The sequence below is a fragment of the Kogia breviceps genome, chromosome 3 (assembly GCF_026419965.1).
Source record: "Kogia breviceps isolate mKogBre1 chromosome 3, mKogBre1 haplotype 1, whole genome shotgun sequence".
NCBI classification, from domain to species: Eukaryota; Metazoa; Chordata; class Mammalia; order Artiodactyla; family Physeteridae; genus Kogia; species Kogia breviceps.
In genome coordinates, this window is record NC_081312.1 from 78,827,401 (window position 1) to 78,841,069 (window position 13,669).

At 44.6% G+C, this 13,669-nt stretch overlaps 1 protein-coding gene across 4 annotated transcripts in view; it reads right to left on the reverse strand.

Annotated features, from left to right (window-relative positions):
* Window positions 1-12,197, reverse strand: part of SCG5 (secretogranin V) — a 53,978-nt gene extending 41,781 nt beyond the window's left edge. For 2 of the 4 annotated variants that reach the window (XM_067028912.1, XM_067028911.1), the window contains exon 1: window positions 11,881-12,091. In XM_067028912.1, coding sequence (XP_066885013.1) covers window positions 11,881-12,076 — 196 coding nt within the window. In that variant the 5' untranslated portion in view covers window positions 12,077-12,091. Of the gene's footprint in view, window positions 1-10,172; window positions 10,406-11,880 lie in introns of all 4 variants that reach the window. The other 2 variants (XM_059056132.2, XM_059056131.2) reach the window with 2 other exon arrangements.
* Between the last annotated feature and the right edge of the window lie 1,472 nt (window positions 12,198-13,669).

Genomic DNA, 13,669 nt, shown 5'->3' on the forward strand with positions numbered 1-13,669 from the left:
ACACTTTTTTTTCACTGTTAGAAAGGTTATATCAAACGAGACAGGGTTTGGGAAAGTAGTTTTGCAAACCATAAAGTATTATATAAGATTCTGTTACCACTATTCCATTTCCCATATGTGTGTGATCTGCTTTGTCCATTATCTGTGGAAATCATGTCCTGTGGTGACTCAGAACGTTGCTATTGCCGTGCCCTGTCTCCAGATGGCAAGTCTCAGGTGAGGAGGTCCCAGCTTGAACCTGCTCTGGGCTTCAGACAGGACAGCTGTGTCTGGGAGGACACCAGCCAGAAGCTATTTGCACGAGGAACTGAGATGTCTCCTGGGGAAAAGCTCAAACGAAAGGAAGGAGGAAGGAGCAGTCTGGCCAGGCAGACCCTGAGGCAGGGATAAGTCCTGCCTTTGTGGTTAGTGGGCGGCGTGGGGGAGGGACTGTTAACCCCTACGGTGCCTGATGCCTAGTTAGGTTTCTCTCCCTGTGCAATCTCTCCTGTGATCTATGGAGAGCAAGGTGGGGGGCTGGGTGTTGCTGGGAACAGTGAGAAATAAAATGGAAAGCTCTGTTTTCCTAAAACTCTCCAGGGTTTAGGGGCACAAGGTACACTGACGGGGCTCCCCCCTGCCCTGGCCACCCAACACTTTACGACAGGCTCCCTGAGGTTGTAGCAGCTCAGTGGCTGGAGTCTGGAGGATGAGGTGTGGTGCACAGCTGAAGGGGACAAGGAGAGGAAGAAGGGAAACATGGCTAAGTGCTCCGTGGTAGGGGCCAATGCACTGTGTTCAGAATCATACGTGGATTTAGGGCACTTTGCAGGAGCTGAGGTCCTAAGTGAGTAGGTGGGAGAAGAGCCAGTGAATTTTGAATTATTAGGGTTAAAATGCTTGAAATAGGGAGTTCCTGGCGGTCCCGTGCATCCACTGCAGAGGGCAGGGGTTCAATCTGTGGCTGGCGAACTAAGATCCCACAAGCCGCGTGGTGCGGCCAAAGAAATAAAAAAATAAAAATAAAATAAAATGCTCGAAATATAGTTACAGGCTGGATGATCTTGACTGATCTAACACTAGTTTCACCTGCTGGCATCTCAGAGGTCAATGTTGTTTCCAAAGAGCAAATACAGTGAGAGGTTCTTTCAAAAGGTATTTTGTGAGCATCTATTATGTTGCCTGGCCCTGTCTAGGCCCTGCAGATACAAAAAGCAGGGCAGACATTGTGTCTGCTCCTGCAGATCTTACAGTCTGGTGAGGAAGGCAGGCAGCAACCTCATCATAAATGGCAAGTCAGAGGCAGTCTATATAGAGCAGCAAGTTCAAAGAAAGATCAATAATCAACCCAGGAAGAAGGAACATCCTTAAAGATAAACCTATTTCCCCAGTTTGGTCCAAGATCAAGCCTGTCCTCAACCACACCATTAATCAACTAGCGTAAGCAGCAGCATGCTCTGTTGGACAGAACAGAAGAAGGGTACACCAGGGTCCAGCTCAGGCTCTGAAACACATTCAAATACTAGCTGCATCCCTGGACAAGTCACTCCTCTGACCTTCTGCTTCCACATCTGTAAAATGTGGCAAAGAATACCTGCCCTCCTTGCCTGAATCAAGGAAGCAAGTGTGAGGGGCAAGCATGAACTTCAGAGCATCCTGACATACGTCTGCCTCTTCCCTTTCTTCCCAGCCGAGGAAAGACCTAAATCCAGGCCTCCATCTGAGCTCCCGGTTTCATCTCCTCCCACCTCCTCAGGAATGTTCACCCCCCAGTCATCTGCTCTCCATCCCACACCTTTAACTCTCTATTGGGTCTCGCCAATTAGCACTTCAACAAGTTCAAATCTCTAAAACAACCACCTACACAAAAACCTTCCTCATCTCTACATCACCAGCCCCCCCATCCTTCTACAACAGTTACTCAGTCTTCTCCCCACTACCCGACATTCTGGAACAGATGTTTACATCGTGTCTTCTCTCCTGTTTCCTGCACTGTGGTTTCTGGCCCCACTACTCCGCAGAACCCGTTCTGCCCAAGGACCCCCGGGAACTTCAGTGTTGCTACACTCAGTGTACACTTTACACCCAGTGGTCCTTATTTCACACAACCTCTCTGCTGATTTTGACAAAGGTGACCACTGCCCCTTCCTGAAACACTCTTTCCTTGTTTACACTGCACCTTTCTGGTCCTCCTTAATGCCCAACCTTTCTTGGTTTCCTTCGCAGATCCTTCTACCTGGCCCTGCAGACTGAGTCGTCCGGGCCTTTTCTCAGGTGTCTGCTCTTCTTACTTGATACTCACCCAGGTAATCTCATCAATTTCTATGGCATCAGCTGCCACTAATACGGAGATGACTCCCAAACCCCTTCCTTTACCCAGACAGCTCTCCTGTGTCAGATACATCTGAGTGCCTTCTGGACTCCTGCACCTGGATGTCCCAGGGCACCTTAAACACAACAAAGTCATCATTTTTATCTCCTTATCCTCCCCCCGCCACCGGAAAAAAACCCCAGACCTCCCCCTATTCCTTTTCAATTTCTTATCACTATCAGTGCAATTGCCTAAGACAAAAAACTGGAAATCATCCAGGGAAATTTTAAGGATTTGAGTTCAGGGTGGTCTCAATGGAACCCTAAAGGACATGCGCTAAACTGGAGGCCCTGGTCCACTCAAAGACAACCCTTCAAGCCCATTGCTCTCATTGGCTCTCCCAGGATGAGGATAACCTAGAAAGAGATTTTAGTCAGGATACCTGGGTCAAGAGTCAGCCCCACCCCTTCCTCCAAATGCAGAGAGAGGCTAGCCTGAAACTTTGAGAGGCCCAGGTCGGTTGTTCAACGTTAACAACTCTTCCCTCCAACCTTCAAATGGGAAGCAACTATTGCCACCCTGTGGCCAAGTGGAGGCACTGCGGCTCCTTTACGAGGCCAAAGGTTGGCCACGTAGAGACTCCTTAGGATCTGCCCCTTCAAATAGACCTTACCTTACAAAGACTCTCCCCCTGATAATTATTAAGAAAATAATCTTGGTTCTCTTTGTTTTAAAATAAGAAAGATGAAGCCCCAAATTTAGTGTTATAAAAAGGAATTTTGGTATTTTTAGGTTTGGCAATACCGGTTTAAATTTAACCGGGATCCATTAAGTGCCAATATTTATAAATTTCCCAGTGGCTTGGTACCTGGGGTATATCATGTGGTCTAGAATGGTGGGGAAAATGAACCAGTGGTATTGAGGAGAACCTCTTTTACCTGAGGCTGCTATTCTGAAGACTGAAGCATGTTTTCTGGTTGGATTCATCAAAAGCTAACATTAGTGTCAGCCGGCAGAGCCACTTCGGATTCCTACGCATCTCTATCCCATAGCTAATGGCTCTCTGAATCAATCCCTTGGACATCTGGTGGCTTTATTTGTTTCTGGGGATAATATAACAGCAGTAGCCATTTAGCTATGTCATAGGGACCAATGAGCCACTTTGAGCTTGGAGGGAGGTGGGCACTGCTGAGATACAAGGTGCACTGAAACACAGCTGAACTGTACTGCTAACTGGGTGAGTCATACAAAATAATGTCAACGAAAGCCATTAAAGACTGGAAGCGTGTTCCTGATATCCACAAAGTGAGAGGAGGCAGGCCTACATTCAGTTACTAACAGAACCCACTTGTGAGAGCGGGCAGAAGCCCCACTTTATGAGAAAACCAGGTTTCAGAACAGTTGCTGAGATCACCCACAGCTAATAAATAGTATGGTTAGGACTCAACCCGTGGGTTGAGTGGGGTAGGGAGGGTAGGAGGGAGACGCAAGAGGGAGGAGATATGGGGATATATGTATATGTATAGCTGATTCACTTTGTTATAAAGCAGAAACTAACACACCATTGTAAAGCAATTATACTCCAAGAAAGATGTATTTAAAAAAAAAAAAAGACTCAACCCGGCTTTTCCTTACCATCAAAGCGTGTTTTCTTCTCTGTAAAACAAGTTGGTGCCTGTTTGTCTTTACTTTGTATTTTTGTTTTGCTTTGGGTTAAGAATTTACACATTTGATGGCCATCCTTTAATAATATAGTCTCTCTTTTTCCCCAGACAGAAGATAAGCACAAACCACAACTCTCCATTAATTACTTAATGGTTAGCAATTCTCATGCTAGAAGATGTTTCTCATACAAATTTTTAAACTCCATGATTATTTTCTCTACACTATATGCAAAGCTATGTAAAATCAGTTAATTGGGGGGCAAAGTATGATTAATCCTCACAATGTTTATAACATCATTAAAAATCTTTACAATTTTAATTAAAGGAATACATTTATTTATGAAGTTTCAAAAAAAGAAAAAAAAGAATTTACACATTTGAAAGACGCTCCTTACCAAGTCATGTTTAAGGTACCTACGTAGAGTGAAAAATAACCTCCAACCTCTTAGGATGTTTTGGGCAAATGCTTCCTCCCCAGGGACCATTTAGAGCAGGTCAACCAGAAGGCTGGCTTAACAACTGGTGACTTAACAATCAGGAGGCTGGGTACCAGGTTTCAGGAATCCTCTATCTATTGCCTCAAGTCTAGTTGGCCCCCTGCTGGTTTCATTCCATAACTGCAAAAAGCCTTTCCCATTTCTCAATAGGCCCCTGTACAGAAGGTTCAAACCTTGCACCCTGGTGATCAGTCATAGTCAAAGTAAATAGACCTTTTGCCAAGCGCATTATCACTGAGTTCCTGGCAAAAACCTCTAGGTAGATTTTTTTTAAAACACAGAACAGAAATGGAATATTTTCCTTGAACTGAAAGGAAAAAAGTCTCAAAAGATCCAGAAGTCAAATAGAATTTATCTACTTATTGCTGCCAGATATACTTATTTTTTAAATATTTATTCAAATATACATTCATTCTTCAAATATTTACCAAGTGCCTACTACGTGTCTGGGTATAAAGCAGTAAATAAAATAGATATTGCCTCATGGAACTGCCGTTCCAGTGGGGAGACAGACAATAAATAAGCAAGGAAACAAACATTCATTATAAATTTTTTAAATGCTATAGAGTTTTAAAAAAACAAAAGGGCACTGTGGCAGAGACGGGGGGCCACTCAGAGAAGCCGGGTAGACCTCTCTGAGTGGATGACTTTGAAGCTGAGCCCTTTAGAGGAGGACAGGTGTACGCAGAGTGGAAAGAACAGGTGAGAGCCTGGAGGAGGGAAGACACTGGTGTGGGTGTGGGGCTGCAGGGAGGTTGGGAGGGATGAAAGCAGAGTGCAGGTGAAACATGCAAGGAAGTTGTCGGCCTTCACAAGCACAGCCTAAAAGGCATCTCAACATTAACACGTGCAGGGCTTCCCTGATGGCACAGTGGTTAAGAATCCGCCTGACAATGCAGGGGACACAGGTTCAATCCCTGGTCCGGGAAGATCCCACACGCCGCAGAGCAAATAAGCCCGTGTGCCACAACTACTGAGCCTATTCTCTAGAGCCCGTGAGCCACAACTACTGAGCCTGCGTGCCACAACTACTGAAGCCCACGTGCTTAGAGCCGGTGCTCCGCAACAAGAGAAGCCACCGCAATGAGAAGCCCGTGCACCACAATGAAGAGTAGTCCCCGCTTGCCACAATTAGAGAAAGCCCGTGCACAGCAACCAAGACCCAACGCAGCCAAAAATAAGAAACAAAAAAAAAACAAAGTTCCTTTCCAGGATATCATGGCAATATCCTGGCGTCACCCCTGGCCCCTTTCTGTTTTTCAGTTCCTACCTCAAACCCACCGGCAAATCCTATTGGCTCCAACTTCAAATATACCCGCCCTCCGACCATGCCTCGCCACTTCTCTAGCTGCCATGCTAGTATACCCCTCACCTGGATTATTATCTTAAGTCTCCTAATTCATCTCCCCCATTTCAGTCCTCCCTCTCTACAGAGTATTTTCAAGACAACAGTTGGAGTGGTCCTTTTCAACGAAAGGCTGATCACATCACAGTCCAAAGTCTCCAGTGGCCTCAGATACACGCTCAAAGGAAAAGCCAAAGTCTCTATGGGACTGTAAGACCCTATGACACGATCTGTCCCCACACACCACCTCCCACCTCCCCTTCCTGAGCTTACCCCAGTCTCATCTCTTCCTGTACTCCTGAGTCCTGGGCTACAGCCACACTAGCCTCCTTGCTCTAACCTTATGGCTTTCGCATTTGCAGCCCTCTCCATCTGGAAGGTCATGGATCACACAGCTGACTCTCTCAACTCTTATTTTTGCCTGTCTTCCCAGTGAGGAGTCCCCTGACCCTATTTTGTTTCCTCCATCCCCCTCTTCTGCTTTATATTTTTATAGCACTTATGACCATTTGACTTATTACATATTTTACTTATTTCTTTATGTAATGACTCTATCTCCCCTGTCCTGCCAATCTTTCAGGTTCATGTTCATTTCTTCAGTACCTAAAACAGTGCCTGGCATTCAAAAAATGCTTGTTGACTTGACAAATGAGTGGTGAGAACAGTGGACTACAATGAACTAGGAGAGAACAGGAGGTGAGGAAGTACATTAGCACGTGTGGAAAGGTTGCTGTGGAAGAGAAATGGTAGAGTAACTCGAAGGGATATGGGATCAAAGGAGGAAATTTTTTTTTAGTGGGATATATGACCCCAGTGACCTAATAGTAATTTACACTGATACTACATCCTATTTTAAAAGGAGAGTTTATAATGCTATGTTTGAGAGCTTATATACATCTTCAATAGTGAGATTAATCTAAGGATTATACAATTAATCAGAGTAGACACAATAAGAGGAAATTGTCTTCCATGTGCCACTTATTAGACAATGAACAGCCCTGCATGCAAAGAATTGAAGAGTCCAGTAACTGTCACCTAAAATGACAATGATGATTCATTTAGAAATGATTTCATGGTAGAATAGTTGGAGTATGCTAAAACTTTATTTTTGTTTCTCTGAACTGGAATATTACCTGCTTGCAGGGGAATAAATTTAAATCCTACCCCCAAGCTAAACGGAAGCTTCAAGAAGTAATCACTCAAGGTCACGTTACTGATAAATGATGGAGCTGCTGGTTAAATCCAGATATCCTTGGGAACAGTATATGTTAAAGGTGCATTGAAATGTACACCAGAATATATATATGTGTATATATATATATATATATATATGTGTGTGTGTGTGTGTGTGTGTGTGTGTGTATATATATATATATATATATATATATATGTGTGTGTGTGTGTGTATATATATATATATATATATAGTATTCTTTCTATAAAAATTAGAAAGAAAAATTTTCTAACTTGGTCCTTCATAACAAAATACTAAAATAAATGTTGAAGGGATATGGAAGACACCCCATGTATCTGTCAGACACCTGGGAATTCACATGAATGAATGTCAGCAGAGACAAAGCAAATAAACGGATGAGTTGAAACAATCCTACACTCACATGAGAAAATATTAGACCACCCAATAAATTAAATGCCAAAGTCCAGGACAGGGAAAAATCCCAGGCTTTTTATTTTGTTTCCCTGTTAGCTTGCACCCAAGCTGTCATAGGCAGAATTCTAAGATGACCCCCAAGATTCCCACCTACCGGTGTACATGCCCACCCTGCATAATCCTCTGCCTTTGAGTGTGGGTAGGACCTGTGGGCTATCACTCCCTTGATAAATGACAAAAGTAATGAGATAGTCACTCCTATAATTATATTGTATTATGATTAGCAGACTAAAGGGATATTCTCCCTCCGGATTTGAGGAAGTAAGCTGCCATGTTGTGAGAGGGTCAGTGGCTTACAACCAACCTGAGAGTGGCCTCTGAGAGCTGAAAGGGACCCTGCTGACAGCCAGCAAGAGAAAGGGGACCTTGATCCCACAACAGCAAAAAACTGAATTCTGCCAACAACCTAGATGAGTTTGGAAGAGGACCCCAAGCCCCAGCCAAGACTGCATCTCCTGTCAACACTGTGATTTCAGCCTGATGACTGAGCAGAGGTCCAGCTAACCCATGCCTGACTCCTGACCAAAGGAAACTGTGAGCTGATCAATGGGTATTGTGTTAAGCTGTTAAATGTGTGGTAAAAGAAAACCAAAACACAAACCGATATTCACCCCTTCCACAGACACTGTTAGAGGAGACCAGCATGGCTATTATGTCACATTACCCCAAAGGTAATAATGAAAGCAGAGTTTTAAATTCTGAATTGTTCTAATCCATGCTCTTTCACACTTTCAATGCCTTTTCACTTGACATTCCCTGATGAATTCCTATTCAAACTTCAAAACCCAGGTCAAATGTTGCTTCTTCAAAACAGCATTTCCTTACAGACACCCCCATCCACTCCCAAGCAGAAAAAATTACTGTGTTCTTTACTTCTATGGCAGCAGCTTGCCTGTCCAGCTATCAAAACACTGGCCATCGGGGCTTCCCTGGTGGCACAATGGTTGAGAGTCCGCCTGCCGATGCAGGGGACACGGGTTCGTGCCCCGGTCCGGGAAGATCCCACACGCTGCGGAGCGGCTGGGCCTGTGGGCCGTGGCCACTGAGCCTGTGCGTCCGGAACACGCAATGGGAGAGGCTACAGAGGTGAGGGGCCCGCGTACCGCAAAAAAAAAAACCCACAAAACACTGGCCATGATGCACTGTAATAACCTCTCCCGGTTCCCACCCCCCAGACTGAGAATCTTTTAGGGCAGAGCTGCCTCAGTCTCCTGCACTGTGGCCGGCACAGAGCGGGTGCTGAATAGCTGGCTACTGAGTGAAGGAAAGGAGGCTCTGAATACACATAGGCTGTTGATGTCCAGGGAGTTGCTGTTTCTTTTCCACACAGATGATCAGGCCTCCAGTATTAATGGAAACCTAGAAAGCCGTCTCCATGACAACAGCTGGTGACTAATCAAGCACTTTTACTGGTTAAAAGGGCAGATATTTACTGTCTTGAAAGAGCTGGTCTGAAATGGGTAGGTGTACCTGAAGCCAGAGTTGGCAGCAGGTGCTGGAAAGGATTTAGATTCACCCCAAAAGGGGTGGTGTGAAGCTCTGTCTGATTTGTTCTGCCTCAAGCCCTGTGCTAGATTTGCATGCTTCTGATTCAAATCATCTGTGTTAATCCTTTCCTGAAATCAAATGTCAGCCTAAATAGACAACAACTCCACAGAGTTAGTTTTACTCAATGGTTTAAAACTATGAGTAACAAGACAGAAATGAGAATCATATATCAACAATATCCATGGCATTCCCAGGACCCCCAAAGCAGATAGCTGTTTAAGGAAATTATAGACTCAGGCAAAATTATACAAAATCAATGCACAGGAAATAGTATTTGCTGGGTGTGTGTTTTAACAAAACTCAGAGAAAGAATTCATGTTTTTCCTTAGGGCCCACTCCTGTGGGCAACCACTTGAAGTGCTCTTTTGTGTTCAGACTAAATTAACCATGCTACTGCTTTAGGGCTCCACTTTGGTGTAGAAAGAGAGCATTCAGAATCAGAGGGGTACAAAGCAAGGCATGGAAATAAGGCACCTGCTCTTAAGAGCTGCTCATCACCACCTCATAAGAGCGAGATTCCAATTCTCTCTATAAGTAAATCACTAAACAAAAAAAGTATCACTTTCTAATAAAAGTATTACAATCATATTGCCAGAAACTTAGAGGAATTCAGCTGGGAAATGGTCTTATCACCCTAAAACAGTTAAATTAACATCTGTTATATTAAAAAAATTTTTTTTAAGTTATTGACATAAACTCTTAACATCAGTACCTCTTTTGGCTTCCTTGGGTTTATCTGACATCATCCCTAAGAATCAAATCAGATCCTTTAGGTCCTATATTTTGAAGATCTTTTACAAATACTGGCTGGCAGTGGCTCAGAGGCAGCCAGCTGGGGACACAATTTCCCAAAGATCAGTTTGGGAGAAGACATGGGGTCTGGGTTCTAATCTTTTTTTAGTGATAGCGCTAGATGCTCCTTCATTCACTTACTAAATATTAATGTACCAGATTTTGTGCTAGATGCTAGGGCTACAGCTGTGAATTAGATAAGGTCCCTGCTCTCACAGGACTTATATTCTCATGTGTATGTATGTATCTATATACTGTGTAGTATAAGAAGAAAGGGAAAATAGAAGGAGGAAGTAGAGTTCTTCAATATGCATTAATTATTTTTACTGCTAATGGAAACTGCAAACTGGTAGAACACAGTAAATACCTTCAATGCTCTGTGGGCCCACAAGGTTCATGGCCTGGTGAGCTGGATACTCTACCCGTGGCCTGGCAATGCCCAGCTGCTCCATCACACCATGGAGCAGCCTCTGGATATCTGTTTCTGAGACCCGGTCAGGGGTTCTCGGGCTATAAGCAGCTGTTGGAGTCCATCCAAATGTCAGCCAAAACACTAGGCCAGACAGCATGGTAGAAACCATCCTGGCAACCATTTTTAACCTGCAGAAAAAAGACCAAACATGTATCGATTGACCACAACTGGCAATTGTGATGATGCAATCATGTAATCACTCAAGGGAGTGATTCAAGGACCGCCCAGGAAGGGACTGCAATGAAAAATTCTTAAGGATTTGCTTAAGCCTTATGTGTCCACCCTAGTCAGGACATCAGCTGTGAGAAGGTATTAAAGAAACAGAATAGTCTGTCTGAGATAGCCAATTCCATGTGTCCTCACATTCTTGGGAAGACTAGACTATAATGGCACTTCTCACTCACTTTTTATTGTCCTTACAGCTCCCTAGAAGCTCTGCATTACGCCTACCCCACCACTCCCTCCCTTAAACAAAAACAAACAACAACAAAAATTTGCCTCAATTTTGAGAAAGGGAGAGTGACATCTTGACTTTTCTAGTCCTGGTGAAGAAAAGGCTCAGGGGAAGGAGTTGGGAGACACCAGTGGTAAAGGAGCACAGAAAGCTTAGGAGTGGTACAAAGGAACATCAATACACACAGCTCAGGCCTGCCCTCTAATCTGGGAAGGAAGATTAAGGATGCTTGCTGCACCACATGCTAGCAGGGCAAACTTGGGCAAATGCCTCAACTTCCTTCTCTGCAAAAAGGGATGAGAAAAGCATGTCTTACAGGGTTATTGTGAGGTTAAGTGTGAGGGCACATGTAAGAGGACTGAAAACAATGCCAGACACACAACTCCCCAGATTGCTATTATTATGTTGGCAATATTGCCTTACTGTTCCGGAGGTTCGAATTTGGGGAATCGAAGGGTGATGAGAGAGAAAACAGAACAGGTGAAGGAGACTGGAGAAACCTAGTCTGGGGAGTCAACCTGTCCTGAATGTTGGCTTCCATGCAACCAGAAGCCTGCAGAACAAAACAAATATTCACGCAAATTCCCTCTGCAGCTGCTGAACCTTAGGGCTGAGACTGCAGACAGTGGCCATGCAAAGCCTCTTCTGACCATCCTTCTATGGGAGCGCGGAGGCGGGGGGCGGGGAGGAGAAGGTGGTGGCGGCATGCATTTCTTCCCTGAAACTGAAATATTCATAATCCCCAATATCTACTTCTGTAAAGGAAAGGCTTTTTAAAAAGCCACTCAGATGTAAAACCCTGTACTACAAAGAGCTGAGACAGCAAAGCCTGCAAAATCTGACGAAAAAGGCCAGAGGCAGACACCAGCCTCTCCGGCCATTTCCATCTTTCCCTCCTCGGCTCTGAATGCAGGATGTCTTTGTTTCATTTACACCCCCAGCCAACAGCGTTCTGATTTGATCTCCTTCCTCGGTACTCTTTCCCTGTTACTTAGAGCCGCACCTCCGATTCCCACACCCATCCTTTGTCTGCCCCCAGCCTCCAGCTCAAGGATTTCAGCACGACACCCTCCCCCACTCCCGATCGTGAAGAGCCCGTTGGTCTGGGTGGGCGTCAGGAGGTCGAGCCGGCCTCAGCGGAGCACTCACCGAGCGGCAGCCGCAGGAGCCTGCTGCGGTCTGGGCCTCGGTGGGGGTCGAGCGCGAAGCAGGGAGATCTGGGTCGCTGGTGCGTCACCTCCCTCCTCATCTTAGCCCCGCCCCGTCCCTCCTCCAGCAGGTGGAGGTCGCCTGGCCAGAACTCCCCAGAACTCAACTCAGATGCTGGGGCCTTCCGCCCACGCATTCCACATACACATCTCCCAGAGACCCTCTTCCTCTATCGACTCCTGTGTAAGTAATTAACCTTTTCTCAAGCAATTATCCAAACAATGTGCCAGATCGCCTCGCCATTTCTGTCTTTTGATCTCGATAGCACACCTTCCAGCTTTTTAGAAGTCTTTTAGCTTTAAGAGAAAAGAAGCACTGGGGCAACAGAAGAGACAAACAAAAGTTGAAGAGGCCTTAAGAGGTTTTTTTGTGTGTGGTACGCGGGCCTCTCACTGCTGTGGCCTCGCCTGTTGCGGAGCACAGGCTCCGGACGCGCAGGCTCAGCGGCCATGGCTCACGGGCCCAGCCGCTCCGCAGTATGTGGGATCTTCCCGGACCGGGGCACGAACCCGTGTCCCCTCTCAACCACTGGGCCACCAGGGAAGCCCCCTTAAGAGCTTTTAATGATGGCAATGATTAGGTAAATCATGAGTGCTTTCAGAAGCCTTTTCATTGAGCCGGAAACCTATGGGGATATTTAATACATGATAGAAATTTCTGTTAAAGTGATAAACCAAAACCACGTGAAAACCGCTAGGAATATTAGTTCTAAGAGCTACTTCTAAACTTCCACACCAACTATTAAGTAAGATTCCTTTTGCCGGAAGAGAAACCATACTCCCTGCACATTGCGGAAATGTATCCAGGTAGATCCAGAATACATTCTTCTGTAAAAGATTTATAGGGCAACTTTGAACATTTGAATTTTGTTCAAACACAAGAATTGAAATGGAAAACCATACAACGAATATAAGTATTTAAATTTCTTTCGTCAAGACGAAAGATTGAGGGACTTTCCTGGCCGTCCAGCGGTTAAGACTCCCCCTCCCAATGCAGGGGGTGCGGGTTCAATCCCTGGTTGGGAAGCTAAGATCCCACACGTCTCTGTGGCCAAAAAACTAAAACATAAAACAGAAGCAATATTGTAACAAATTCAATAAAGACCTTAAAAATGGTCCACATCAAAGAAAAAAATCTTAAAAAAAAAAAAAAAAGACTGGGGATGAGTAAAGTACCTGGAGGTCTAAGAATAAGTACCTTGAGGAGGTTGGAATCCAGAACTCTACATACCCTAGCTCTGTTCCCCAAATCCATTATCATCTACAGCAGTTTTATGCAATGAAGAGCAGGTCTGCAAAATTCATCCATGGCCTTTTGGTTTGAAGCCAACCTCCTTCCCAGCACCTTTTCTTCCATGGATGCTCTTCCATTTCCAGCTTTTTGTTTCAGTGCATGCTAAATCAACTGGACAAATATTGTCTATTGGTTCTAGGTTCAAAAGACCATGCTGGGGTTTAATATTTATTATTCACACATACTGAGCTTTTATTCAATTCTGAATTTTACATTAATGTTGTTGCACTGTTATCTTCATTTTGTGCTTGGAAAAATGGAGAAGCCATTACAATTTACTGCCTTTGTGCTGAATGGAAATTTGACCGAAATACACTAAATTATTTATGCTTCATATGAAACTTGATTTTCTAAAAACAAAACATCTATTATATGTCCTGGGCTTGATGATTTTCAAAATCCTATATCAAGTTTTTAGTGATTTTAGAATATTGCC